Source organism: Pongo pygmaeus, chromosome 23, assembly GCF_028885625.2.
Source record: "Pongo pygmaeus isolate AG05252 chromosome 23, NHGRI_mPonPyg2-v2.0_pri, whole genome shotgun sequence".
In the NCBI taxonomy this organism is placed as follows: Eukaryota; Metazoa; Chordata; class Mammalia; order Primates; family Hominidae; genus Pongo; species Pongo pygmaeus.
In genome coordinates, this window is record NC_085931.1 from 50060982 (window position 1) to 50088089 (window position 27108).

General features: G+C 54.6%; 1 protein-coding gene and 1 pseudogene across 5 annotated transcripts; one reads left to right on the forward strand and one right to left on the reverse strand.

The window, feature by feature from the left end:
• Positions 1–532: 532 nt before the first annotated feature.
• CBX7 (chromobox 7) lies at positions 533–22482 on the reverse strand. 5 transcript variants are annotated; one of them, XM_054470469.2, is made up of 6 exons: positions 22144–22482; positions 19555–19598; positions 11129–11218; positions 8398–8464; positions 4174–4525; positions 533–3818 (listed from the first exon to the last, which is right to left on the reverse strand). In XM_054470469.2, the coding sequence occupies exons 1-6, from the start codon at positions 22210–22212 to the stop codon at positions 3664–3666; spliced, it is 777 nt and encodes a 258-aa protein (XP_054326444.1). In that variant the 5' UTR covers positions 22213–22482; the 3' UTR covers positions 533–3663. The 5 variants fall into 5 exon arrangements, with proteins under 5 accessions (XP_054326444.1, XP_054326443.1, XP_054326446.1 ...); XM_054470468.2 differs by having other exon boundaries at positions 533–3821; positions 22144–22479; XM_054470471.2 differs by having other exon boundaries at positions 11153–11218; positions 22144–22477.
• A 2575-nt stretch (positions 22483–25057) lies between these two features.
• LOC129023586 (FUN14 domain-containing protein 2-like) lies at positions 25058–26177 on the forward strand (annotated as a pseudogene).
• The last annotated feature ends 931 nt before the right edge of the window (positions 26178–27108 follow it).

Genomic DNA, 27108 nt, shown 5'->3' on the forward strand with positions numbered 1-27108 from the left:
AACCCCAGGCATTGCCAGGGGCTGGAGCTCTTTCTTCAGCACAGTGGGGACACCACTGTCTGGCCTCTGAGCTGAAGCTCAGCCATTGTAACCCCTGTGACCTGCACATATACGTCCAGATGGCCTGCAGGAGCCAAGAAGTCTGGGGCAACCCAAAAGTACAAAGAAGTGAAACGGCCAGCTCCTGTCTTAACTGATTGACCAACCTTATGACATTCCATTATGACTTGTTCCTGCCCTGCCCCAACTGGTTGACCTGGTGACCTTCCGGACAATGAGTATTATGATCTCCTCACCAGGCAGCTTGTGACCCCCTCCCCTGCCGACAATAGCTAACCACCTTTCACTGTAACTTTCCACTGCTTACCCCAGTCCTATAAAACTGTCCCACCCCTATCTCCCTTGGCTGACTCTTTTCGGACTCAGCCCACTTGCACCCAAGTGAAATAAACTGCCTTGTTGCTCGCACAAAGCCTGTTGGTGGATGGACGCGCTTGACAACCACCAGAAGGAATGATCAAATGCCCAGGAATTTTCTTTTTTTTAAATCATCTTTAATGTATTTTTAATAATTTTTTTGCCTCATTTACCAGATAAATCATCTAAATAAATAGATGCTATACAGTCTCTTACCAATGTCAGTACAAAAATAAAACTGCGCTCTACATCCACTCTGACTCTCCCAGCACACACACACTCGGCAAAGGCATGTGCTTGGAATCAACTCGTGCCCCCGACCCCTCCCAGATACATTCATTTAGTCTGAACAAAGCTCGAAGCTCATTCTGTGCAAAGGAATCGCTCTTGTGCTGAGAACTGGTGGCCGCGGCTGGCCACTTATAAAGCAGAAGCTAAACCACCTCACAGAAGCACAGCGCCTGCCCCCAGAACAAGGGGAGAGGAGGAGCTTGGCAACGAGGTCATCACCCGAACAGCAGTGACAGTCCTGCATTCCAGGCGGCCGTGCCAGGGGTGGGGGTACCTCCTCCGCACCCCCCACCACAAAAGGAAAAGTGCCCACAGGTCTCTACATTCAAAGCGGGTGGGGGCTGGGGGAAAGAAAGGCAGGTGGGCAAATGCTTTCTAAACCCTCCCCCCACCCCCAAGAGTACTGGCCTTTTAAGAGGGCTGCAGGGGTGGAGGTCGCTGTCTGCCTTGCTCTACTGGGCCACTCTGGGCTGGAAGGAGGCCTGCAGGGCCACAGCCATAGGTGACCTCATAGAGGTCACCTGTCCTGGAGGATGGTCCTAATGGCCCACAGCCTTTTCCCCGGGAGCTGGCTCACTACAGCCCATGAGCCACATGGCTGCCCTGAGCTGGGCACCTCAGGCCCACCTGTCCCAGGTCACACCCCTGGAGTTCAGCTCTCCCTGAGCCACGGAGTTCCCCATGGGCCATAAAGGGCTGAGTAAGAGGAAAGATGTGTCCTGCTGCTGCAGACAAAAGCAACTGCAGCACCCACACAGAAAGCCCCGTGAATCCACAGACCCACAGATTGCGCAAATAGTTCTTTGAAAGTGACCAGGAAGCAGGAAAAAGGTCCCATGTCCCCTGGGGGATGGGGAGCGTGACTTCTGCTGGAAGCTGCCAGCCATGTTCCAAAGCCATGGGCCAAAACATTCAATTAGAGACCTCTATCATCTTTACCTCCGCTGGGCACCCCTCTCCTGGAAGAGTTCTCTCTGAACCCCAAGCTTCCCCTTCCCCTCCACAGGGCTCCACAGCTGGAGATGGGTGGTGATTCCCGCCGCTCCTTGTCCAGACCCACCCCACGTATTCCTCTAGATTCCATTCCCTGGGCTGGAGGTGAATCAGGTCATCCTGGAGGGGACTGTCCCCCAATGGAAGCACTGAATTGACCGTGGACAACTAAAGATCGAGAAGGAAGGAAAGAGAGACTCAGGGATCTGGGAAGCCTGTCAACAGAGCACCCCATGCAGAAAGGGCTGCAGGCTGTCTTTGGTTTGGGAACTAGGGAAGAAAGGATCTGGGGAAAGAATCACCCTCTCCTTGCCTCAGTAGACTCTGTGACTTCCTGAGGACACAGAGCAGAGCTGCAGGGAGGGCAGGCAGGTTTCAAAGTCGCCGGCCACACTCCACTCTTGGTGTGTGTTACCCTGACTCTGACAGCCAAGGAAAGACAGGGGAGCCGGCCTTTTCCATGCTCCCCTCGGGCCCCCCAATCTGGCTTTGTCTCCCCTACAGGACTGGAAGAGAGGGAGAAGTCACTCTTCACTGGCAGGGAAGCCACTGGCCCCCAGGACACCTTGTACAAGCCAGAAAACAAGTGCATCTTGCCAGGGGTGGGCTGGGGCAAAGCCTGCCCATCACACAGCGCAGCCTGACCTCAGAGAGGCACGGCAGAGGTCCCTCCACAGGAATACAGCTCAGCCCCAGCTGTGGCATTTAGGTTGGATGGGGAGGGGATGCAGAATGGGAGGAGGAAGGGGCTTAGGAGTCAAGGGCTGCCCTGAGAACGTGGTGGGACACTCCCTCCCTCCCTGACTGCCCACACCTGGGCTGGCTGAGTTGGAGGGGAGGGCAGAAAAAGAGGGGAATTGGAAGGGCTGAAAAGTCACCTGAGTCAGAAAGAACAAGAACCCCTCAGGGGAGGAAGGACAGGGTCCAGATGTCTCAAAGCCTGTGATACACCACATAACTTAGCAGATGCCTGCACACCCGCAGCCTGGCCCGGTGCAGCTGAGAAACCACATCTGCATGCCTGGAGCATGGGGTGCCATCGCACCTGTGCCAGGCCCCTGCCCTCCGCCGAAAGCCGCAAGCAGGCAGCAAGGTGCATGCAAGGTGGGGTGAGTGCAGGTGTGGTGGTGAGTTCTTTTGTGCCGTGAATCACCCCACGTTCGCCTGGCCAGGGTTTCTAAACCAGGTTCGCAAGGCCCATGTGGACACATCTGCAGACACACATGCGTTCGTGGGGCACATGGGAACGTACACGCGAAGGGTAATGCGTGCACACCTGTGCAGCCGGGTGTGCGTGAGCGTTTCTGCACAGGCCAGGTGATGAGGGGAGGGCAGAGCTCTCGGCAGAAGGGTCTCAGCGGCGCCTCCTCCCTGGGAAGGATAGAAGCCTCTCTGAAGGGGAAGGGACTCGCTCCAAGTAATCTCAACCCTTCCTCCTGCCCCTTCCTCCCACCCCACTCACTTCTGGTCAAAACCAGCCTCCACAGCGCAGCCTCCACAGCGCACTGCAAAGCCAGAGAGGAGAGTTCCAGGTAAGACCCAATCCAAATTGAAACAAGAAGAAAAGAGGAAAAACCAGCCAACCAGGCTGGGGTGGCCACTCAAGGGAGAGGGTTTGGGCCTTCCAATGCTCCTTTAACTCCCAGAACCAGCTGCTGCGTCACTAGAGGAGAATGATAATGGTGGTGTCCCGGGCAGGCGATCCTGTCCCCATCCTGCCCTGGGGCTGGTACCCCAACCCCCAACTCCCAGAGCAACTCTCTCCATCCCCAGCCTGAGGCCTCGTGGTAAATGTCCCTCAGAGAAAGGGCAGGTGGTGGGAGAGTAGTGGGATCTTCTCCCCTTTTGCTGCTCGGTATTTTTTTAAATAAAATAATTACCCCGCCCCCAACCCATCCCTATCTCTGGAAGTCCCACCCCAAGCCCAAAAGAAAACAGTTTAAGAAGAGTAAAAACGGTGATTCAGAACTTCCCACTGCGGTCTCGGAAGAAGCCCTCAGCCGCCTGGGCCTCGCGGAAGGTGACGGTGATGGAGTTGGCGGTGATATCGGTCACGGTCACCTCACTTGAGGGGAGCGCAGGTGTCCAGGGAGGGGGCCCCTCGGCCAGGTCGGCATCTGCTGCAGCGTGAGACACACAGATGGGGGCAGCGTTGACAAGGTGGGAAGCCATGCAGACCACCCAACCCCACCCCAACTCCAGCTCCTCCTCTCTGCGTCTTCAGTCAGCTCAGGGCCTCACACACGGCTGGACACTTGGGAGGAGGGCACTGGGTGCATCCTCCCCTCCTAGACAAGAGCTCAGCCAGAGCAGGATGACAGGAGGAGCCCTGGGCTAGTGTTGGGCCCTGAGCCCAGACACGACTGTCCCCACAAAGCACTACAGGCCCTCTTTGGACATTGAACCAGCTGGACCTGATGACCCAAAGGGCCCTTTCCAGCTCTGAGGGTCTCTGGGCTGGGGCCGCCTTACCCTCCTCTTCAGGGGGCTGCACAGCAGGCTCCCACTCGCCGGCCGCCTGCAGGACGTCTGGGGCCGGTGGCTCCTGCAGGAAGAGCTCCCGTCGATGGCTGTGGCTCTCCAGGTTGGGCCCGCGGGGCGGGAACTTCTTGCGTGAGAGCCGCAGGTACTTGTGGGCCTTTCGGGGCTTGCGGAGCGGGAAGGGCAGGGTGGGCACCAAGGGGCCCTTGTCCACCAGCTCAGGTGCCCCCGCCTTGACCACCCCCTCGGGGCTCCCGCTGCCGAGTGGGCACGTCAGGGAGAAGCAGAGCTTCTCCTTGCCCTTGGCCTTGTGGGAGCTCCGCAGGTCCATGCTGTACAGCCGCTGCGGGGGCAAGCCAGGGCAGCGCGGGTCAGCCCCACCCTCCCACCCGCCACACCTTTGCTCATGCTATTCCTCCCACCCGGAGTGCCCTTCCCACATCTACCCACTCAACTCCTCCCCATGCCACGGCTGGCCATCACCCCACCCCACCCCAGCCCAGAGAGTGGGCCTGGGCAACTCCAGGCTCTGCCAGCTCAGCCCCGCCTCTGGGTCCCACAGAGCACTCTCATCCCAGCGTTTACTCCTTTGATACCCAGCAGAGAAGCATACAAGAAGGACAAATTGAAAACTGGCCAAGAGAAACAACTCTGGATGCATTAAAGAGTTAGCCTTCGTTTTAGGAAAGGCATCTTTGCTTGCCAGAGCACCTCCAAAACTGACACTGCCAGCTCACCTGGGAGAAGGTGCAGGCAGAGGGCAAAGGTGTGCTCTTGGAGTTGCTTGGGGCAAAGCCAGGCCAGCAGCACACACAGCCCCAGATGCCCATGCTACCCAGCCAAAAGGACAGGGTTCCACCTGGCCTGCAGATGCACCCCGACCCCTCCAGGGGGCTCCTGGGCTCTGCAAGCCACCTGATGCAGCCCACTCTGCTGACTGCCCGCGACACATCTGGAGCTGGAGGGCAAGTCCATCCACCCTTGGAGTTTGTAATTTCGGGATTTATCTTATTTACTTGGGGAGAATTTACATGAATCTACAAAAGATCCATGGTGCCAAGATGTTGGGAGACTCTGGATCACTGGGACAGTACCTTCTCCTGCCACCTGCTACCAGAGGCCAGGAGCTCCCAGGAAGATAGTGCAGCCATCAGATGGGACCTGTGAGGTCAAACACCTCCAAGCTGAGGGAAGAGATGACACACACAGGTCCCACTCACAGTTGTGCCTGCTAACGGCATCACATGTCCCCAGGTGCGGGCTGCTGCAGTGATGGGAGGAGGGCTGAACTGGGAGGGGACTGGGAAAATACTGCAGTGGTTGGGAGGCACGTCCTGTAGGCAGCTGACTCAAAACCCACTCCTCCCAGCGGGCTCACAGGCCATCAGAAGCCCAGTATGGGCCGGGCACAGTGGCTCATGCCTGTAATCCCAACACTTTTAGGAGGCCGAGGCAGCTGGATCACCTGAGGTCAGGAGTTCAAGACCAGCCTGGCCAACATGGCGAAACTCCATCTCTACTAAAAATACAAAAATTAGCTGGGCGTGGTGGCAGGCGCCTGTAATCCCAGCTACTTGGGAGGCTAAGGCAGGACAATCATTTGAACCCAGAAGGCAGAGGTTGCAGTCAGCAGAGATCGTACCACTGTACTCCAGCCTGGGTGACAGAGCGAGACTCTGTCTGGAAAAAAAGAAAAAAAAAAAAAAAGAAGCCCAGTACATTGTACCATTCCGCAAGGCAGGTTCTTCTATGTCCTTGGCAACCTCATCACGAAACAACTACAGCTACTAAAGGGACGCGGGTGCCAATAGTCAGGTCCTGGGTAAGCTACCGGCCTCCCTGGGCCTCAGTTTCTTTCTCAGCGAAACAATGAAGAGACTGTAGGAGCCAGCCTCCGAGGAGGGCCCCAACCACACCCACCTCCTGGAATTCACACCTACGCACAGTCCGTTCCCACACCCAGTGCTATGGTGTGTGACTTCCCAGGCTAGGGCATAAAAGACACTGTGGCTTCTTCCCTGCTCTCTCTCTCGGGTCACCCACTCTGGGAAGCTGGTGGCTGCACTGTAAAGACACTCAAGCAGCCCTCTGGAGAGGTCCACATGGTGAGGACCAGTCCCTGTCAACGCCCAGCCCTGACTTGCTGGCATGTGAGCAGCCCCCTCGGAGGCAGATCCCGCAGCCCTGGTTGAGCCTGCAGATGACTGCAGCCCAGCCAACACCCTGAATGCTGCCCAGACTAGAACCACTGAAGAAGCAGCTAGCACACTCCCAAATTCCTGACCCCCAGAAGCCATGGGAAATAATCAGTTTATTGCTTTGAGTTGCCATGTTAGAGGGGAAGAGATAACGAACACACCTGCCCTGTAGGCTTAGTATGTGGATGCAATGTGTTCATCTGTGAGGCACAATGGGCACAGAGCCCGGCACACAGACGTCCGGGAAATGTTACTTTCCTTCCTAGGCTCAATTCACGCCAAACCCAATGGAACATGCCCACTGCATGAAGGGAGGCCCACCCCCTCTGGCGAAAGCCTCCTGGGCTATAATCAGGAGTGGCCAAGGACGCTTGACATGGACCACATACAAGTGGACCAAGAATCCTGACTTTCTGGCTTCCAATATCCTGCCTGGTGGGTCTTATTACATTAAGGAGAGCGGGTATTCTCTTTATCCCCATTTTACAGGTGAAGAGGCTTACCTACAACCACACACAGGCAGAGCATTCCTTATCTGAAATGCTTGGAACCAGAAGTGTTTCAGACTTCGAATTTTTTTAGGATTTTGGAATATTTGCATTATATTTACCAGCTGAGCATCCCCAATCCAAAAGTCTGAAATTTAGAATGCTTCAATGAGCACCTCCTTTGAACATCATTTTGGTGCTCAAAACGTTTTGGATTCTGGAGCACTTCAGATTTTGCTTTTTTTGGGGGGGCGGGGGACGGAGTTTCACTCTTATCACCTAGGCTGGAGTGCAATGGTATGATCTTGGCTCCCTGCAACCTCCACCTCCTGGGCTCAAGTGACTCTCCTGTCTCAACCCCCTGAGTAGCTGGGATTACAGGTGCCCGCCACCATCCCCAGCTAATTTTTGTATTTTTAGTAGAGACAGGGTTTCACCATGTTGGCCAGGCTGGTTTTGAACTTCTGACCTCAGGTGATCCACCCTCCTCGGCCTCCCAAAGTGTTGGGATTACAGGCGTGAGGCACCGCACCTGGACGCATTTTGGATTTGGGGTCAGGGAGACTCAACCTGTGACTGTACTGCTCCAAGATCCACTTGCCTGTCACTGCAAAGCACTGAGGTCAGCAAAGGCCCCCAAGACCTACGACGTGGGTACTCCGGGATGCGCAGAGACTTGGGTCCCCAACCAACTGAAGGCTGGAACAGGAGGCCCACTCAAAAATGACACACTTCTAAGCGTCTGACATTCCAAGGCTGTAGTTCTACAATTCTAAGATTCTGTTTCTGGCCGGGCGTGGTGGCTCACACCTGTAATCCCAGCACTTTGGGAGGCCGAGGCAGGCGGATCATGAGGTCAGGAGATCGAGACCATCCTGGCCAACATGGTGAAACCCTGTCTCTACTAAAAATACAAAAACTTAGCCAGGCGTGGTGGCGGGCGCCTGTAGTCCCAGCTACTTGGGAGGCTGAGGCAGGAGAATCGTGTGAACCCGGGAGGTGGAGCTTGCAGTGAGCCAAGATCGTGTGCCACTGCACTCCAGCCTGAGCAACAGAGCGAGACTCTGTCTCACCCAAAAAAAAAAAAAAAAAAAAAAGATTCTGTTTCTTAGATTCTGAAACTCCAGCCTCTCATGTTTCCTCAATTCTAAAGTTTATGTTTCTGAGATTCTCAATGATAATTTTGTGTTTAGGGATTCTGAGCATTGAAAGGCTCAAAGCTTTCAAGGCTTCCTTACAGCAAGATTCTAAGCTTTGAGAATTCTAGGATTCCACTGGCCATATGCCTACTCTCCCTCCCAGGTGGCACCTCCCACCCAGGCTGTCTTCCCTGGGCACCAGCCCCACACACAGGCTTTTCCCAACTCCTCCCACCAAAACCTACCCAAGTGCCCCACCCCACAGTGCCCTGGGTGGTACAGGGGAGGGACGCAGATCAGCTCAATCAGCCAGTGCAAATGCACCAACGGGCAGAGGAGGACTTGGGGTTGGGCAGAGGGAGAAAGGAGGCACAAAGGCAGGCCGGTTACCTGCAGCAGAAGCCGCTTGGGTTTCGGACCTCTCTTCCTATACCCCGATGCTCGGTCTCTCTCCTCCCTGGGGTGCGAAGCAGGTGGCAGAAGAAAAGGAAACACTGGTGACATCTAAGGGAAGGGAAGGCATCCACTTCGCCCGCCCTCTGCTGTCTGTCAGGGAGGGGACACTCCCCACAGGCCTGCCCACCAATCCTCCCCATTGCCTGGCTGGGGCCATAACAACGGGGTCAGATGTTCAACTCCCAGGGCCAAGGTCTTCCCATCTGACAAACGTGGGGGAAACTGCTGAGGGGGGACTTGCAGCACCTCCAAAAACGGTGGGTCCTTACGGGGCTCCAGGGCCATGTGAGGGCTCTGCTCTACATGCTCCTAAGGACCCCCTAAAAACGTGGCTCAGTTTTTCCTCCTAGGGGAGTGATACAGAAGCCTGTCAATCCAATTTACCTTGAATGTCCCAGGAGAGCTGACGGGAATGGCTAGTCCCTCTGCAAGTAAAGCTCTGCACAGACTCCCCCGCATTTGGGATCTCTGTGAACCTGGGAGAGCAGACCGGCTCCTACCCTGTCTGTCCCATCTTGTCGGGGGACAGGATGAAAACCAGTCTGTTCTGAGTGCCCAGCAGATGCCTTCCCATGTATCAAAAACATACAAAGCACAACTCAGGCCGGGTGTGGTGGCTCACGCCTGTAATCCCAGCACTTTGGGAGGTTGAGGCGGGTGGATCACTTGAGTTCAGGAGTTTGACACCAGCCTGGGCAACATGGCAAAACCCCATTTACCAGCCAGGCGCGGTGGCTCATGCCTGTAATCCCAGCACTTTGGGAGGCCAAGGCAGGCAGATCACCAAGTCAGGAGATCGAGACCATCCTGGCTAACACAGTGAAACCCTGTCTCTACTAAAAATACAAAAAAATTAACCAGGCGTGGTGGAGGGCATCTGTAGTCCCAGCTACTCGGGAGGCTGAGGCAGGAGAATGGCATGAACCCAGAAGGCGGAGCTTGCAGTGAGCCAAGATCACTCCACTGCACTCCAGAGCCTGGGCGACAGAGCAAGACTCCATTTCCAGAAAAAAAAAAAAAAAGAAAGAAAGAAAAAGAAAAAGAAAAAACAAGCAAACAAAAAACCCCATTTACCAAAAATACAAAAATTAGCCGGGCACGGTGGCATACACCTGTGGTCCCAACTATTCAGGAGGCTGAGGCAGGAGAATTGCTTGAGCCTGGGAGGCAGAGGTTGCAGTAAGCCAAGATCGCACCACTGCACTCCAGCCTGGGAGACAGGGTGAGACCGTGTCTCAAAAAAACAAACAAAAAAAAAGCACGACTTGACAATGCCACGAAGCTACACATGACACACAAGACAACACAACCAGAGACTCCAAACAACCGCTGAAAGTAATGGGGAGATTCAGTCATTTCTTCCTGCCTCCCACTTCAGTTCTTTCCATCCACATTCTCTGCAGCCCCCAGTACAGACGCCATGTGGACAACAGAAACAATGTGCAGGCCTAGTGTGACCTCGGGCCAGGCTCTTCCTCTGAGCTTAGCACACACCAATGAACCCCATGGCATCTACTGCAAATGTCTGACCATCCACTGAGCATCCATCCCCAGCAGGACACCAACGGACCAAAGGGAAAGGGCCCCTGGCGGAGGACTAGAATCCGGGCCTTTGATACCTGCCCACTGCTCTCCTTACCACGCTCCACGGGATTCCCAAGTGTCGCACCCTGTTGGACCAAGGCCCCACCACACACCTGGGAGGCAGAAAGAAACCCTGGGATGGGGACGCCCTGATTTTAAAAGGAAAGAATAATAAAATTTGTCTTTTGAATCCATGGCAGGAAATCTCCTGGAGAAGGAGCCAGAAGAACCCAGCAGCGAGGGGCAGCGGAAAAGCCCCCACCTGGAGGTGGCAGCCCTGGACAGGTCCTTGTTCTGAGGCTCCAGGTAAGTGCCTCAGTTTCTTACTCTGTCAAACAAAACCCTCATTCCTGCCTCAGGAGGTTGCCATAGGGGCCAAACACAAATGGTTTTGTGAAATGGTCCCAGGCTGCATAAGGCAGGTGGGCTGGGAGAGGCAGGGTACCTGGGCTGCCTGCTGGTGGGGAGGGTGGCCAGAGAGGGCACACGGAACTGTTAGGGCATACTCAGCATCCCTGAGGGGCACTGGCAGAGGTGGGAGACTGACTTTGCCTGGGCCACTTGGACAGGAGGTGGCAGGAGGACAGGCCAGAACTCAGAAATCCCAGCCCCAAAGCCCACGCTCCTGCCCAGCCTTCCTTGAGCTTCGTCAGACACTCCTTCCTGCCCTAAGAGGTCCTCTAGAGACACCGTCTCTGATCTGTCACCCCCACACAACTGGCAATGCCGCCTCCTGGCACACAGGGCATCTTTGTGAAGCATTTTAACATTCTTCACTGGAACAGAAACCCCTTACGGCCCCTCTGAGGTTTCACCCTGGGAAATCGGTGTGTTCCTCAGGGTGGCCCATTTTACAGCAGAGAGACTGAGGCCCGGGTGGGTAAAGGAAGTGACCAAGATCACCCAACAACAGGAAAGGGCCCCAGGGTCCTCAGCTGCCCTGGGAATCAGTGCCCACCACTTTCACCCAGCTGCAGGCCAGGCTGGCCTGCCCCATCGGACACCCCCACCCTGCCCCAACAACCCCTGCCAAGCCAGCAGCAGGCTCCTGGGAAGCCTCTGAGCCGGCCCTAAGCCCCACCCGGCGGTGCCGAGGACACCGTACTTCTCCTCGTAGGCCATGACGAGGCGGGGGTCCAAGATGTGCTCTTCTGGCTCCCACGTGCTGTACCTGGGGAGAGGAATGAAAGGTCAGAGTTGGGGCTGGGTGCAGTGGCTCACGCCTGTAATCTCAGCACTTTGGGAGGCCGAGGCGGTCGGATCACCTGAGGTCAGGAGTTCAAGACCAGCCTGGCCAACATGGCAAAACGCCATCTCTACTAAAAATACAAAAATTAGCCGGGCGTGGTGGTGCATGCCTGTAATCCCAGCTACTCAGGAGGCTGAGACAGGAGAATTGCTTGAACCCAAGAGGCGGAGGTTGCAGTGAGCCAAGATGGCGCCATTGCACTCCAGCCTGGGTGACACAGTGAGACTCTGTTTCAAAAAAAAAAAAAGGTCAGAGCCATCGCTTCTACCGGGCAGGGGCACCAACAGAGGCCACTGCTGCTGACTCAGGGCCCACTGCAAGTGTGCCTTCACCCTGTCCTGGTAAGGCGTCATTGTCACCTACTTCAAGGACAGACCCAGCCTGGGCCTCCTGAAGGCTCCAGCGTTCATATCACTTTACAATGTGACGGAGTCCAACTCCTTGCTAGACTCCATGACCACTAGAGACCCTCGGGTGCCAGGAGAGAGGGCGCCAGTAAGCCCCAGGACACCCTTCCCACACCAGGAAAGAGAGGGTGAAAAGGAGCCAGGGCTCTGGGGACACGCTCACGGCCTGGGTTCAAGTCCAGCTCTGCCCCTAGCTAGCTGTGCGACCTTGAGCAACTTCCTGAACAGCTCTGTGCCTCAATGTCCCCATCTGTAAAGGACTCTTGTGCTGATGAGATGTGTCTTCCAAGTGTTTAGAGGGTGTTACAAGAGTAACAGCGTGCCTGATGTGTCATCAGTGCACTGTGTTTGCTGCTGTTGCTGTTCCTCCCCGCCCTCCAAACTCCAGCCCCATCCCCAGCATAGTCTCCCTCTTCAGTGCACCCCACCCAGGCCACAGCCAGGTCTGAAGTTCCCTTGTCTCTGGGCCTGGCACACAGCAGGTATTTGGTAAATGTCTAGTGGCTGAATGGTTCAGCAGGCCTAGCGCAGGCCCCCTGGGTAATGCTACAGGGGATCTTCTACCCTCGCCACCCAGCCAGGGAGCACCCTCCTGCTGGGGCAGACCCTGTGATGTCAGCGCAGCGGCTCCAGAGCTCACCTATCTGTGGAACCACCGTGGTGACACCCACCACACCCTCGTTCCACTAGCACTCCTGTTTACTTCGTATCTGCCTTTAGAGCAGCTTTTTTGGTTTAAATTATTTTAAAAGCAAACTATGACTTCCATAAATGGAAAAACCAGTATCACTCACCATCGACGCAAACATAAAAACTTTTCCATTAAAAACAATATATGTACAGTCAAGTGCCAAATAACGTTTCTGTCCATGACGGCCTGCACATGTGATGGTGGACCCATAAAATTACAACGGAACTGAAAAATTCCTGTCATCTAGTGACGTCTTGATGATCCTGAACCTGTGTAGGCCTAGGCCAATGTGTGTGTTTGTGTCTTAGGTTTTAAAAACAAAGCTTTAAGGCCAGTGTCTTAGGTTTTAAAAATAAAGCTTTAAGGCTGGGCACAGTGGCTCACACCTGTAATTCCAGCACTTTGGGTGGCCAGATCACTTGAGGTCAGGAGTTTGAGACCAGCCTGGCCAACATGGAGAAACCCCGTCTCTACTAAAAATACAAAAATTAGCCAGACATGCTGGCGGGCGCCTGTAATCCCAGCTACTCAGGAGGCTGAGGCGAGAGAATTGCTTGAACCTGGGAGGCAGAGGTTGCAGTGAGCCGAGATCGTACCACTGCACTCCAGCCTGGGCGGCAGAGCAAGACTCCAGCTCAAAAACAATGAAAATAAAAATATAAATTTTTTTTTAAATTAAAAAAAACTTTAAAAGTAAAAGAAATTAAACTTTTTTTTAAATAGAAGAAAGCTTATAGAATATAAAACAAATATTTTGTACAGCCATACATGTTTATGTTTTAAGCTAAGTGTTACTACAAAAAGAGACAAAAAGTTTTAAACAGTTAAGTTTATAAAGTAAGAAAGTTACTATAAGCTCAGGTTAATTTATTATTGAAGAAAAATATTTCTGTATAAATTAGTGTAACCTAAGTGTTCAATGTGAAAAACATTTTTGCATAAGTTAGTGTAGCATAAGTGTACAATGTTTACAATAGACCAGGTCTTCACATTCCACTCATCGACAGTGAGTGACATGTGTCTGGGTGACAGAGCAACTTCCAGCCCCGCAAGCTCTGTGCCTGGGAAGTGCTCTAGAAGGTGTCCCAAGTATTATCTTTTACACTGTATTCTTACTGCACTTTTTCTACGTTTGAATGTATTCAGTAGTCACATGCTGTGCATGCTTGTAGCCTAGGAGCAGCAGACTCTATTACACAGCCCAGGCGTGCAGTGGGTTGTACCATCTAGGCGTGGTCACTCTGATGTTCGTACAATGAAATCACCTAACAACGCATTTCTCAAAATGTATCCTTGTCATTAACTGACGTGTGACTGTGTATAAAATATATACAGACAAAAGCAAAGCGATGCCCTATGGTCCTGGCCAGAGGCTCTGCTAGGTAAGACGGAATGCAATAGGCGTTAGCGAGAGGTTAAAAGGCAGAGAGAGCCTGGGAGAGCCCCTGCCCTGCCGCCTCCCAGTCCCTAGAGCTGAGGCCTCTACCTTACGCTATCCCGGGAACCACCTAACGCTAGTTCAGTCCCAAAATGCTCCCCAACGACAGAATGCTCGCCTCCTTGCTTCCTCTAACACTCTGGCACACCCACTTAGTGTCGGACCTCTGTGGGCTCGCAGTGAAGCCCTGAGCCTGGGCTGCCCCTTCCCATGTGCCCCCTGCCAGCCGGCCCTCCCTCCCTTTGGGTGCCCCATCCCTCCAGTCAACTCCTAGCAGACCCTTAAGAGTCAGGTATTTGTAGCCTTCCCTGACATCCCTCCCAGGATGTCCCACTGCCAGCAGGACGAGCCTGCCCCTCCTCCGCCCTCTTTACAGCTATACCTAGCCTTGGCCATAATCACTAATGGACCAGGAAACACTCTGGCCGGCAGAGCCCCCGCAAAGTGGCCCGCTCAGGCCCGCCCGGGGCTCTGGGAAGGGCTGGGGAGCCCCTGCAGAATGCCGAAAGCGAAACTACAGCAGAAGCCACCAGAGGCTGGCAAACACTCTAACCCTTCCTCCCCCCGGAAAAGGCTGAATCTCCTCAGCTCTAACTGGTAGGAAGGGGAATTTCGTGCTCCTCTCTCTACAGCGTGCTCCTCCGCACCGCCCTGCCCATTGCTTGCTGATGTCCCTGCTGTGTGGATCCTGGCAGGTCCCAACCCTTCTCTGAACTTCAGTTTCCTCATCTCAAGAATAATGACCACTACAGTAACAGCAGGTGTGCGGCCGGGACCGCCAGGACCGCACCCATCCTCAAAAGGCGCTGGCGAGGTAGGTGCTTAGTTCTTACCCCCATTTTACAGATGGAGAAACTGAGACACGGAGGTTGGGCAGCCAGCCCAGCGTCACTGAGCCAGTCAGTGGCCGGCCCGTGTTGGCTCTCGGCCACACTCCGCCTTCAGGCTCCTCCCAGGCCACCGCGTTTGGGATCCCCGACTGTGCAGCCCGCGGGAGGGGGCGTCGCCCGCCCCCGGTCCTCAGTGTCCGACCGCAGGGCGCGGCGCACAGCGGGCGCCCCGAAAGGCTCGGCTGGATGAAGAAGGGGTGGTTGCCGGCCCGGGCAGCTGGGTCTGAGATAACAGGGTCGCACTTGGCTGCCGAGTGCAGCCCCAAGTTGGGAGCAGGGACGGCACCAGCGTCTTAACTGCTTAGACCCAGCCGGTAAGGGGGACGCCGCGCCGCGCCGCGCCGCACCGCGCCCTCCGCAGTGCAGGAGCCCAGAGGCGCCGAGGGGAACGCGCTTCCGAAGAGCCGGGCGCTGGCAACCCAGGAGCGCGCCACTAGCGTGGGCGCCGCGGATCGAAGGGATTAGACCCCACGATCATCGGAGACCCTCGGGTGCCTGGAGGAAAGTGGGCTCCCGCAAGCCCCAGGACACCCTTCCCACACCAGGGGAGGGAGAGTGGAAAGGAGCCAGGGCTCTGGGGACACGCTCGTTGCCTGGGCTGCGCGGACCGCGGCGTAGACACCGGGGAACTGCGGGGGTCTGCATTGGGCTCGCGGCGCCGGCGGGGCGGGAACCGATCACCCCGTGGGAGGGGGCGGAGCGCGAGGCCCCGCCCCCGCCGGCGGCGGCCGCGCGCACGCACGGGGAGGGGCGCGCGCCGGGACTACCGGCAAACCCAGGGGGCAGGGGCGGGGACAGTGACGGCGCGCGCCGGCTCCGAGATAAACACGGCCACGTGACCTCCCCGCCCCGCCCCACGGCCGGGTAAACAAGCCCCGGCCACCCAGCCAGAGCCGCGCCGCGCAGGGCTCGCCCTGCTGCGGTGAGGGCACGGAGTGGAAAGGGGCGCAGCGGGTGCAGGACCCCCGCCCCCCGCCGGCCTTTCCCGGGGGGCCGGGGGAAGCGGGGTTTGGAGGCGCTGCTGAGCTGTGACGCAGGCGGCCTTGGGGCAGGTGGAACCACCCGGAACCCCGCAGAGCCAGGCCAACCCCCAAGCCCCAGTCCCCACTCCGATTTAAAGCTGCTGCACAGGAGAAACAGCACGGGCTCTGGTCCAGACTGCGGGGTGCGGCCTGGTTCAGGAGACGCCACCGCTCTGGGGCCTCATCCTAAAGTGGGCCCACCAGTAACCCCAGTCGTATAGGGCTGTTGTGAAGATTAGATGTGTTAAGCCACGGAAAGCATTTCGATCAGTGTGGTACACAGTGAAGGCAAATAAGCCTGAGTTAAATCAATGAAGAGCCCAGGGAGCTTAAAAGTCTGCGGCTCCCAACTCCAGTCTCCCCAGCCTGGGTGGAGACAGCTCCCACTCTGCCCCGGCAGGGTGTTAATGAATCTTGTCTTGTCTCAGGCAATCTTCAGCAGGGCCCTGTGAGGTTAGGGCCTCGTTTTTATAGGTGGGGAAAGTGAGGCACAGAGAGGTTGAGGGCTTTGCCTTGGGTCACACAGCTGTAAATCTTCAGAGGCGGAAAGCCTCAGCACTTCTCATTGAACTGGCCAAAAGGCCAGCAGGCAAGAGTCCTAGTCACCTGTAGTGGAGCTGCCTGTGTATCAGGCAGCCCGTAGTTCACATCTTCCCAGCTCTATGACCCTGGGCAAGGCCTCATTTGCTGTAGGCTTCTGTCTCTCCATCTGTAAAATGGGTTGCTATGAGTGGTTCAATGAGTCAACACCTGATTCATAATAGGGGCTTATTAATTGACAGCCTGGCCATGGCTGTGACCACTGACATCATTCCTAAAACTCCATAGAGCCACTCCTTCCAAAACGATGGAGAACCATTCACAAGTGGGGAAGAGAGGAAGGCATTCTGGAAAGGGGAACAGCAGGGCCCTGGACAGGCTGAAATGTTATCTGAAGGCCTCAGGCACAGCTGGTACCTGTACCTGACAATGTCACATTCCCTGTCCTGGGCCCCGAGCCCCTCCCTGTGCCATTTGCTGTGCTTTCCAGAAGAAGCAAGAGAGCCCCTCTGCCACACTTGTTTGCTGGGGAGATAAAACAGGCAAGGCATGTAGTGGCTTAGCCTGGGCCTGGCACAAAGTGTCCACTTTTTTTTTTGTGGGGGGGGGACGGAGTCTCACTGTGTTGCCCAGGCTGGAGTGCAGTGGCACGATTCTCCTGTCTCAGCCTCCCAAGTAGCTGGGATTACAGGCGCACATCACCATGCCTGGCTAATTTTTTATGCTTTTGGTAGAGATGGGGTTTTTGCCATGTTGGCCAGGCTGGTCTGGAACTCCTGACCTCAAGTGATCCGCCCACCTCAGTCTCCCAAAATGCTAGGATTACAGGCATGAACCACCATGCCCATCCCAGAGTGTCCACTGAAATCATGGTTCCTGTTACTGTTACTGAGAAGAATGTAAATCTCCCCACCTAGAGGGCAGATGCTGAGCAGGAGAATGACTACCCCCACCCAGGCTGGCAAGGCCCAGCCAAGGCTCCCAGGCCTGGAGGACACAGCCTGCCTAACTCCCCACCCCCCACCCTCTTTCTCAGCTTTTTCTCCGAGCAAGGCCCCCCCGAGGAGGGGAAGACAGAGCTGTCTCCCCTGCCTCTCCCCAGAGTGAACCTCTGTTTCCCCCACGTGAGCAGCCGCCCCTGCCTCACACCCAGACCGCAGTGGCGCCGTGGAGGGCATGAAGTGGGCACCACAATGCATGGGGTTGGCAGTTATATGTTTTTAAGGACCAACCCTCTCTGGACCTCAGTTTCCCCATCTGAAAAATGAGAGGACTGGCCTAAATGATTTCTAAGGATACTTTGAGCTCCTGAGAAGAATGGAATCCCTTAGGTCCCTTTCCTGACTGGGGAAAACAAAAAGAACAGCTAGGCTATCTATCTAACTTAGTCTCAAAACCAAATGTTTACTAAAGCACTTGGACTGGGAACGCGCATTTGCTAACTTACACCCACCCTCCCACCCTCACAGCAGCCTGCAAAGGAGGCTTCACTATCTCAACTCGAAGGTGAGGAAGCAGAGACCCAGCCATGGTGGGCCCCTGTCCCAGGGCTCATGGCTGTCAGGTGGGCAGCCAGGCCTAGAACCCAGGACCAAAGTGGAGGGGGGTGAGAAGAGGCAGCCATGAGGGCCCATCTGGCGGCCTCAGCATGTTAAGAAACAAATGGGTCTCCAGGCTAGGGGCACAGCGCAACAGAAGTATCGAGGGCCTCTGCTCTGGGAGCCTCGTTCCTTCCCTCCTGACCAGCTGCAGTGGGCAGACGGATTCACATCCAGGATCAATCGAAGTGGGGGAAGGAACTTTTCATTCATAATGGCCTCTGTTTACAGAAGAGAATCTTCCAAAGAGTGGAGTCTCAGAGGAAGAAAAATACCCAATAGTGTCCTGAAGGCTAACAGTTGGTGGCCACAGCTTCCCAGTGCGAAGCGAGAGAGGCAGGGGTGTGTGCGCCCAGGGAGGCAGTGCTCCTGCTGCCCACTCTGGGCATCGTCACTCCCTGTACTGCCCCCTTCACTCAGGCTGGAAGCCCACCTTCTAGCAGGCGGGTGCGGCGGGCGGGGGGAGGGATTCTCCTTCAGCTCTCAGAGTATTTGGGAAGGGAGAACAGAAGCGGGGGTTGGTGTGAGGGGTGGAGTGTATTCTCTGCCTGCCAGCTCCCAACCCCATGTCATCAGGATATCCACAGGTCACCCAGAACATGTGCCCAGGCCTTTCATCCCACAGGGCCACCAAGCCTGTGAGACGAGTGCAGGGCCTCGGCTTCTGAACCCATTTTGCAGAGAGGGAAGCTGAGGCACCGTGGGCTGTCTTCCTCTCTGCTGTCTCTCGCCACCATAACCTCAGAATGCCCACAGGACCCGATACCAGGTCAGCCCCCACCAGCACAGCAGAAAGTCCCTGCCCCACAGCAGCAGCTCTGGGCAGAGGGGGTTTCCAGGAGTCAGTCTCCGGGAGGCGGGGCAGGGGGTGGGGCACCCATAGACCAATGGGGAGGCCCCACGACTAGCTCATTCCCTCCCCCTCCCAACAACTCCCTGCTGGAGGGCATTGGTGGGTTCCTGATGGGGCCTCAGCAGGAGAGGTGGAGAAGCTGGGAGGTCTTAGATGCAGCTCCCTGCCTCCCAACTCTGAGATGGGAGGCTGGGAAGGAACAGAGGAGACACCTGAAAAGGAGAAGGCCTAGTTCAAGTCCCAACTCTGCCTCCACTTGCTGTGTGACCTAAGGCAAGCTGCTTACCCTCTCTGAGCCTGTTTCCTCACCTTGAGAGAGCCTGATCACACCTACCTTACAAAGCTGTATGGGAACCTGCTCTGCAGACTGGAAAGTGCCGTCCAGAGGCAAGGGGGATTCAGTCTCTGCCCCTGGCCACACAGCACTGAGGACTCATGCAGCACTGTGCTTAAAGCATCTGGGGGCCCCTCCTCCTGTCCAGCAGCCATCTCCAGTAGCCGGGATGCTGGGCCTTCACCTCCCAGTTGCCAAGAAAAGCCACAGGGAGGGGGAGGAGGGAGAGCAGAAGCTCCAACCAGCAAAGGAGCTCAACACTCAGGAGAGCAGGGTGAGAAGAGAAGCTGGAGACCCACCTTGACCCTCCTGTGGTCCAAGGGGAAACTGAGGCCCAGAGAAGATGATGATTAAATCAAGGTCAGCTGTCCAGTTACAACAGTAGCTGGAGCTAAAAGCTAGGCAGGGGAGGGGGCAAAAGGCAGGTGGAGGAATGCACGGGTTGGTAGGCAGACAGACAGACACACACACATGAAGGAGCTTACTTTGGGGGCCATCCTTTCCACTTCACCAGATACTCGACTTTACCCTGAGAAGAGAGAGAAGCAGATACAGTGAGTCTCGTGGTTGCCCCTACAGCCACTCGGAAGGACAGTTAAGGCCCAAAGGAGCCCAACTCCAAATCCCATCTGCAGACAGGTGTCTCCCCAACACACAAACACAATCCAGGGACTGTCCACCAGATCCTCGCCAACCCATATAACCGTGACTGCTGCATGACCACCCCATACTGCCCTCCCTAGGACAGCACAGGAGTGCATCTGGCTCCAACCGCCTCTGAGGCTCCTGAGGCCCAAGCCCAGGGCTCATGTCACACATTGGGAGCTGAGACTGCATGGAGGTGTGCGTGCGTGGCCAAAGACCCACAGTGTCTAGAGCCCCAGTGCACAGGTGGCAACACTTACTTTCTTTTTTAGATTGGAAGAGTCTCCAAATACGAAAACATTCCTCTCTGGGGTAGTCCCCACGCTCCGCCCCCATCTGCTGAGTCTCCTCTCAGTCTCTGAGTGGCTGCCTCTGGCTCAGAGGTAATGGGCCAGTGACTTGAGGACTCTCAACTCAAAAGACCCTGGCAGGACCCCATGGAAGACTGGCAAAGTCTCTACCTTCAGAAGGGGTGGTCAGCCCTGTGGTTGTTAGAAAGTAGAGCCAGGCCCCTCCCTTCCTCACAGGCTTTAAAAGTTTACAGTTACGGTGGCTCAAGCCTGTCATCCCAACACTTTGGAAGGCTGAGGCTGGAAGATCGCTTGAGCCCAGGAAGGAGTTTGAGACAAGCCTGGGCAATATGGTGAGACCCCCGTCTCTGAAAAAAGGAAATTAGTCAGGCATGGTGGCACTTGTCTGTGGTGCCAGCTACACAGGAGGCTGAGGCAGGAGGATCGTTTGAGCCAGGGAGGTTGAGGCTGCAGTGAGCCATGTTCATGCCACTGCACTGCCGCCTGGGTGACAGAGTGAGGCCTTGGTGCCAAGAAAAAAAAAAGTTTACAGTCCAACCCCATTGTGAGTGAAGCCCCTGCACGCCAGAACTTTAACACCAAAATATGATACCTCCTCATAGAGGCTTTCCCTGATGACCCTCTCCATGCTGTCTCCACTGGCACCTTGCAGTTCTATTTCTGCAGAGCACACAGCTCCATCTGAAGGCATCTGTCTGTGTCTCCTCATTCACTGTGTGCCGCCTCTGCAGAATGCCAGCTCCCTGAGGGAAGGGATGGATCCCTGGGGCTTAGACTGGTGCCTGGTACCTGACAGATCCTCAATAAATATTTTGAGTGACTGGCCCAAGGAATGATGATCTCGCCCTCTTGTGCTACCCTGCGGGCTCCATCGTAGAGGGAGTTAGTGCTGTGCCTGCTTCAGGCTACACAGCACGAAAAGCACTGAGCTTTGTGGAATAAATTAATTCTCTTTTAAGTGGAGGAAACCCTAGGAAAAAGGAGAAGGAGGAGGAATAGCTGCCTCAATCAGAAGAGTAAAACCCCAAGCAGAGCTGGAGGAAGAAAAGATGCTCCTGATCACCTTGACCTTCACCCTTGGCCCAAGATGCCAGGACTGAGTTTTCTCTATGGAGAAAGAAGATGGGCTGCCAATCAGCCCAGTTGAGCTCCTGCTCTACCTCTCTCTCTAACTCGCTCGGTGACCTTGAGCAGGTCACTTCCTCTGCCTGGGCCTCAGTTTTTGTCTCTGTTAAATGGGAGGAGGTGACCCCCTAAGGCCCCTCCCAGTCCGCCTGGAGCCTCCCAAAGGGCTGCAGGGAGGAGGAGACAAAGGAAGGACAGTAGTGAATACCAGGAAAGGAACTTCTCCCTCCCCAAGGATTTCCCCAGCCTTAGGCGAGCCCCCTCGCCAAACAAGTGCACGGGAGGTGTAGACGCCAGGCCGGGACAATGTCCAGCCCCAAAGTGTGGGGTTCTGAAACCAGCAGAACAGACACCTCCTTAAATTGCAGGGTGTATGTTTTGAAGAAGGCAGATGGGGTAGGAGACTAGGGGATGCCCCAGTGCAGGGGGCGGGCTTCAGAGCCCTGGCCTGGGCTACGAGTTGAGGTGGGGGTGGGGGCGGGGAATAGGGATGTGCTCGGGTGGGGGTAGAGGGGGCGGGATCGGAAAAGGCCAAAGTCCAGCAGGAAAACTTCAGAGGCCGGAGGAGACTTTTCCAAAGCTCCACTTACAACTTGAAAGGATTTGGTGCCAAGCGTCCAGAGTCCCGAGTTCAAGACCAAGCTCTGACGCTAACGCGCTAGGCAAGTCCTTTCAACTTGGGCCTCAGTCTCCCCATATTTACAATAAAAGGGGAGCGAGGTGGGATGGCGCTCAGGATCCCTACGTCCGATCCTAATCTCCAGCTCAGGCAGGCTCGGCCGCCACTAGCATCCTGGAGCGACAACTTTTGTTCTACTCGCCCTACACGGTGGCAGGGAAACTGAGGCACGGGCTGGGGAGACGGGCCCAGCAGCGCAGGGCTGCCGGGACCCCCGCGCCCCGCTTTCCCCTCAGCCCCAGCGTGGAGGGAGCGGTGCTGGGGACGGGAGGGACCCCACTGGGGTCCTGGGAGCCGCCCCCGGGCAGCCTCACCTTCCGCACGCGCTTCTTCCGGATGCTCTCCACGGCGAACACCTGCTCGCCGATGGCTGACAGCTCCATGCGGGGCGGCGGGCGAGCGGGCCCGGGGCCGGGCCGGGCCGGGGGCGGAGCTGCGGGGCCGCGGCTGCGGCGCGCGATGCTGGGGCTGGCGGGGTCCCCGTCACCCTCGTCCGGGCGCGCACGCGCACGCGCACGCGCGCACACCCCCTCGCGCTCCCTCACGCCGCCGACGTTCCATTTTTGAACCTGCGCAACGTTTTCCTCGGCGCCAGCGAGCGAGCGCGCGCAAGGAGGGGGCGGGGCGGGAGCGCGCGGACCGGCCGCGGGCTCGGCTCGCGCCCTGAGGGTCAGCTCCGCCCCCGATCCCCGCCCCCGTCGGAGCCCCGCCCCCCGGGATCCGCCCTCCCGGGTTGCGATTGGGCCGCGGGCCGCGAGCCGCGAGCGCGGCCGTGGGACTTATTTGGCTCGGTCCCCGGCTGGGGCGGGGCGGAGGCTCGCGCGCCCCGTCTCGCTGTGACGCCGGGGCGGGACGTGATCCTTAATACCCAGGCGGGCGCCTCACAGCCTCTCGGTGACTGCCAGGGGCCGAAGTGGCAGGGCCCAGTGGAGCCGACGACAAAGTCGAGGCTCAGAGCGGGGAGGCCGTTTGCTCACCTCCCGCAGCGGAGGAGACTGGGCCCGAGGCGCAGCCCCTCGAGTTGCAGGAGAGCCGGGACCCGAAAGACTTCCCACCGTGTCCGGACGTCGCAGGGCCGAGGTCTCCCTAATCCGGCCTTCGCCGCGGCGCAGTTTGGCCAGTGTCTCCACGTCTGTCCACCCACCCCTCCATCCGCCCTTCCATTTGTCCATCCACCCGACCCTCGGTGGTCGGTTTCCAGACGCACGAGTCAGACGCGGGCGCTGCCTCGAGGGCTCCCGGGCCGGGCCCTCGTTCGCGGCAGGAGCGGCCGCAGTGGAGCTGAGGTCACCCGGGGACGGATTTTGCCGCCGCGCTGCCCCAGCCTTCCCCAGCCCCGAGTGTACTGGGCGCTCGGTGCGTAGTGGGGGCTTGGTCATTTGTGGCACGAGACGAACTCTTGATTCCCCACCCCCCTTCCTTTTTTGCTAAAGCGCCTCCATTCCTCGCTGGGAGCCCGGAGTCGTCCCTGCTTCTTCCTGCACTGATCCCAACTCCTGTCGCTCCGGCCTCCCCTCGGGGACTCGGGTCTGCCTGCCCTCACCGCACCCACCGCCCAGGTTCGCCCCGTCTTTTCTCTGGACCACAGCAGAGACCTCGCGGAGCTGCCCTCCCTCCGATCTCAGCCACACAGTGCCAGAGTGTGCTTCTAAAATGCAGATCTGACGGGGTCACCCTGTGCTTAAAAATTTTCCTCCCTATTTCCCTCAGAATAAAATCCAACACCTCTTTCTGGCACATAGAAAAAGAGAATAATAGATTCACACCTGACTTTTCATCAAGAGCAACGGAAGCCAGAAAGAAAATAACCATCATCTTAGAATTATATATTCAGTGAAAATGTATTTCAAGAATTATGTACCCAGTATGAGGCACATGTATCCAGAACGTAGGTGAAATCATAGCTCTTACAAATACAAAAACATAAGAGTTTGCCACTGGCAGATCCTCCGGAGGGAGATTCCAAAGCGGGAACTTCAGGCAGGAGGAAGATGATCCCAGACAGAAGTCTGATGCAACTGGGAATAAAGAAAAATGAAGAACATTGATAGTGTGAAACAATAACAGTGTCTTCTGGATAAAAACAGATTTAAAATACACAACAGTGGTGGCATATACTTGGGTGAGTATATGCCCATATACTTGGGTGAGTATATGCCATACTTCTATGATCCTTATATTCTTCAGTGTTCTAAGATTCTTATATTCTTCAGGAGGAAGGTGAAGATAGATATCAAATACACTTTGACGAATTTAAGAATCCTGATTGTCATTACTGGGATAAACACTGTAGGACTGGAAATGCAGTGTATAGTTATCCGAATTATTGGAGGAGGAAAAAGAATGATCAAACCAACCCAAACAACTGTAAACCAGGCAAGAATGGAGAGAAAAATAAATACAAGACGGGGCGGGGAGGGGACAAATAGACGATAGCTATAAATTAGAATATTTTGTGATTCAATAAATGCAACTAAATATTGCAGTTGAAATACAAAGATTGTCAGAATGTATAAATTGCTAGATGCAGTTTACAAGAGAAACCCACAAGAGACACTTCCAAAACATAAAGCTAGTGAAGGTCAAAGGTAAACACATGGGGGGAAAATACCATGCAAATGCTAACAAAAAGAAGGCTAGTGCAGTTATTTTAATATCGAGGGAAAAACATCACTAGAGATAAATAAGGTCATTTCATAATGAAAAGTGTCCAATTCACCAGAAAAATAGAACAATTTGACATTTGTATGCAAATTGTCTTAAAATACAAGAAACATGAAGAAGACAGCTAGATGGAGAGATAGACAAATCCACAATCATAGTGGGAGATCTCTATTGAATACTAAGAAAAATATTCAATAATATATAGGAGATTTGAACATAATTAATAAACAACTAATGGACTTTTATAGCACACTGTTATCTACAATGGTAAAATACTCCCCTTTACAAGACATATGGAATACTTACAAAAACAGTTAATTTCAATAAATTTCAAAAGTCAGAAATAACAGAATACATTCTCTGACCACAACACATATAAGCTAGAGATGAATAACAAAAAGTTCACTTCAAAAGCCTCATATGTTTGGAAAGTAAGAAGTATGGGTTTCTTTGTTTTTGTTTTTGTTTTTCATTATATTTATTTATTTATTTTGAGACAGAGTTTTGCTCTTTCACCCAGGCTGAAGTGAAGTGGCACGATCTTGGCTCACTACAACATCTGCCTCCCAGGTTCAAGCAATTCTCCTGCCTCAGCCTCCCAAGTAGCTGGGATTATAGGCACCCGCCACCATCCCCAGCTAATTTTTGTCTTTTTAGTAGAGATAGGGGTTTCACCATGTTGGCCAGGTTGGTCTCGAACTCCTGACCTCAGGTGATTCAACCGTCTTGGCCTCCCAAAATGCTACGATTACAGGCATGAGGCACAGAAGAAGCACGTTTTTATGTTAACTAGTGGTTCAAAAAAAGAAATTGTAATAGAAATTATAAAATATTTTTAACTGCTCTTCCACTGTCGCCGTGGGAATGGAAATCTGTCCCACGTGCCGGATGCCAATCGGTGGTGATGACTCTGTGTGCCACTCCGCGTCCTACAGCGCGGATCCTCTGCGTGTGTCCTCGCAAGACAAGCTCGATGAAATGGCTGAGTCCAGTCAAGCAAACTTTGAGGGAAATTTTGAGTCACTGGACCTTGTGGAATTTGCTAAGAAACAGCCACGGTGGTGTAAGCTGTTTGGGCAGGAATCTGGACCTTCGCCGAAAAGTAAAGGGTGGCAACCCAGCCGTTCATTGGGGTTGTCACTAAATGGTGCACGGGTTTCGTATCCCAGAAGGTTGGAAAGTTGGCTGTAACAGTTGTGGGAGGTGTTTTGTTTTTTTTTTTCTCCTTCAGCTTGCAAATCATACTGGGTACATCAAAGTTGACTGGCAACGAGTGGAGAAAGACATAAAGAAAGCCAAAGAGCTGCTGAAGATCCCTTAAGAGCAATCAGATACCTACCAAGGTCAGGAGCAAAGCTGAGGAGGTGGTGTCATTTGTGAAGAATGTTCTAGTGACTGGGGGATTTTTCGGAGGCTTTCTGCTTGGCATGGCATCCTAAGGAAGATGACGTTATTTTCATTGTTCTTGTTTTTTTTTCCATCCAGCAGTCTCTACACTCCATCATAGGACATCGAGTCTCTCCTCCTCTTCTCCTGTGCCTTCCTCCCTGCCGTAGCAAATCTGAGTGGCTTCTATAAGCATCTCTTGGTACAAGTTAATGTGGCCCTTGGCCGGGTGTGGTGGCTCATGCCTGTAATCCTAGCACTTTGGGAGGCCAAGGCGGGTGGATTGCCGGAGCTTAGGAGTTCGAGACCAGCCTAGGCAATATGATGAAACCCCGTCTCTACTAAAATACAAAAAACAAAAATTAGCCAGACGTGGTGGCAGACACCTATAATCCCAGCTACTTGGGAGACTGAGGCAGGAGAGTTGCTTGAACCTGGGAGGCGGAGGTTGCAGTGAGCTGAGATCGTGCCACTGCACTCCAGCCTGGGTGACAGAGTGAGACTCCGTCTCCAAAAAAAAAAAAAGTTAATGTGGCCCTACCATGAGCTTGATGGTGGCAGAAGAGACAATAGTTGTTAGCTCTCCTCCCATACATCCCGTACTTGGCCAATCTGTAGGTCAGCAAGAAGGTTCCTTTTCCCCCATGCAAGACACTTACCAGAACACATTGCAAGATGACTCTCCATGGAGGATGAGCGGACCCTGAAAGGTTGTCTCAAACTGTTGATTTGGAAAAGAAATAAGCACATAGATAACCTTATTGTGTGCTGCATGGAAAGGAACTGAATACATTTGCCTTTAAGCATGAAAAAAATATTTTTAACTGAATGACAATGGAAATATTACATAGTAAAAATGTTGGGCTATGGCTAGCGCACTTCTTAGAGGGAAGTTTATTGGCTTTTGTGCTTATATTAGTAAAGAGAAAAGGCTGAGAGTAATGAACAAGCACTCGTTTCAAAAAGCTAGAAAAAGAGCAGCAGAATAAACCAAAGAAAATGAAAGGAAGGCAAGAGTAAAGGTACAGGAGAAAATAGGCCAGGCACGGTGGCTCACGCCTGTAATCCCAATACTTTCGGAGGCCAAGGCAGACGTATCACCTGAGGTCAGAAGTTTAAGACCAGCCTGGGCAACATGGCAAAATTCCATCTCTACTAAAAATATAAAAATTAGCCAGGCTTTGTGGCTCGTGCCTGTAGTCCCAGCTACTCAGGAGGCTGAGGCAGGA

Bases quoted from the DNA above. Each gene is read 5' to 3' on its own strand.
- CBX7 (XM_054470468.2), bottom strand. From the start codon at position 22,212: ATGGAGCTGTCAGCCATCGGCGAGCAGGTGTTCGCCGTGGAGAGCATC. The intron at 11,219-19,554 runs GTAAGCTCCTTC...TCCTCTCCCCAG, and splicing joins TGGAAAGGATGGCCCCCAAA to GTACAGCACGTGGGAGCCAG. The intron at 3,822-4,173 runs GTAAGGCGGCCC...CTCACGCTGCAG, and splicing joins GCAGCCCCCTGAAGAGGAGG to CAGATGCCGACCTGGCCGAG.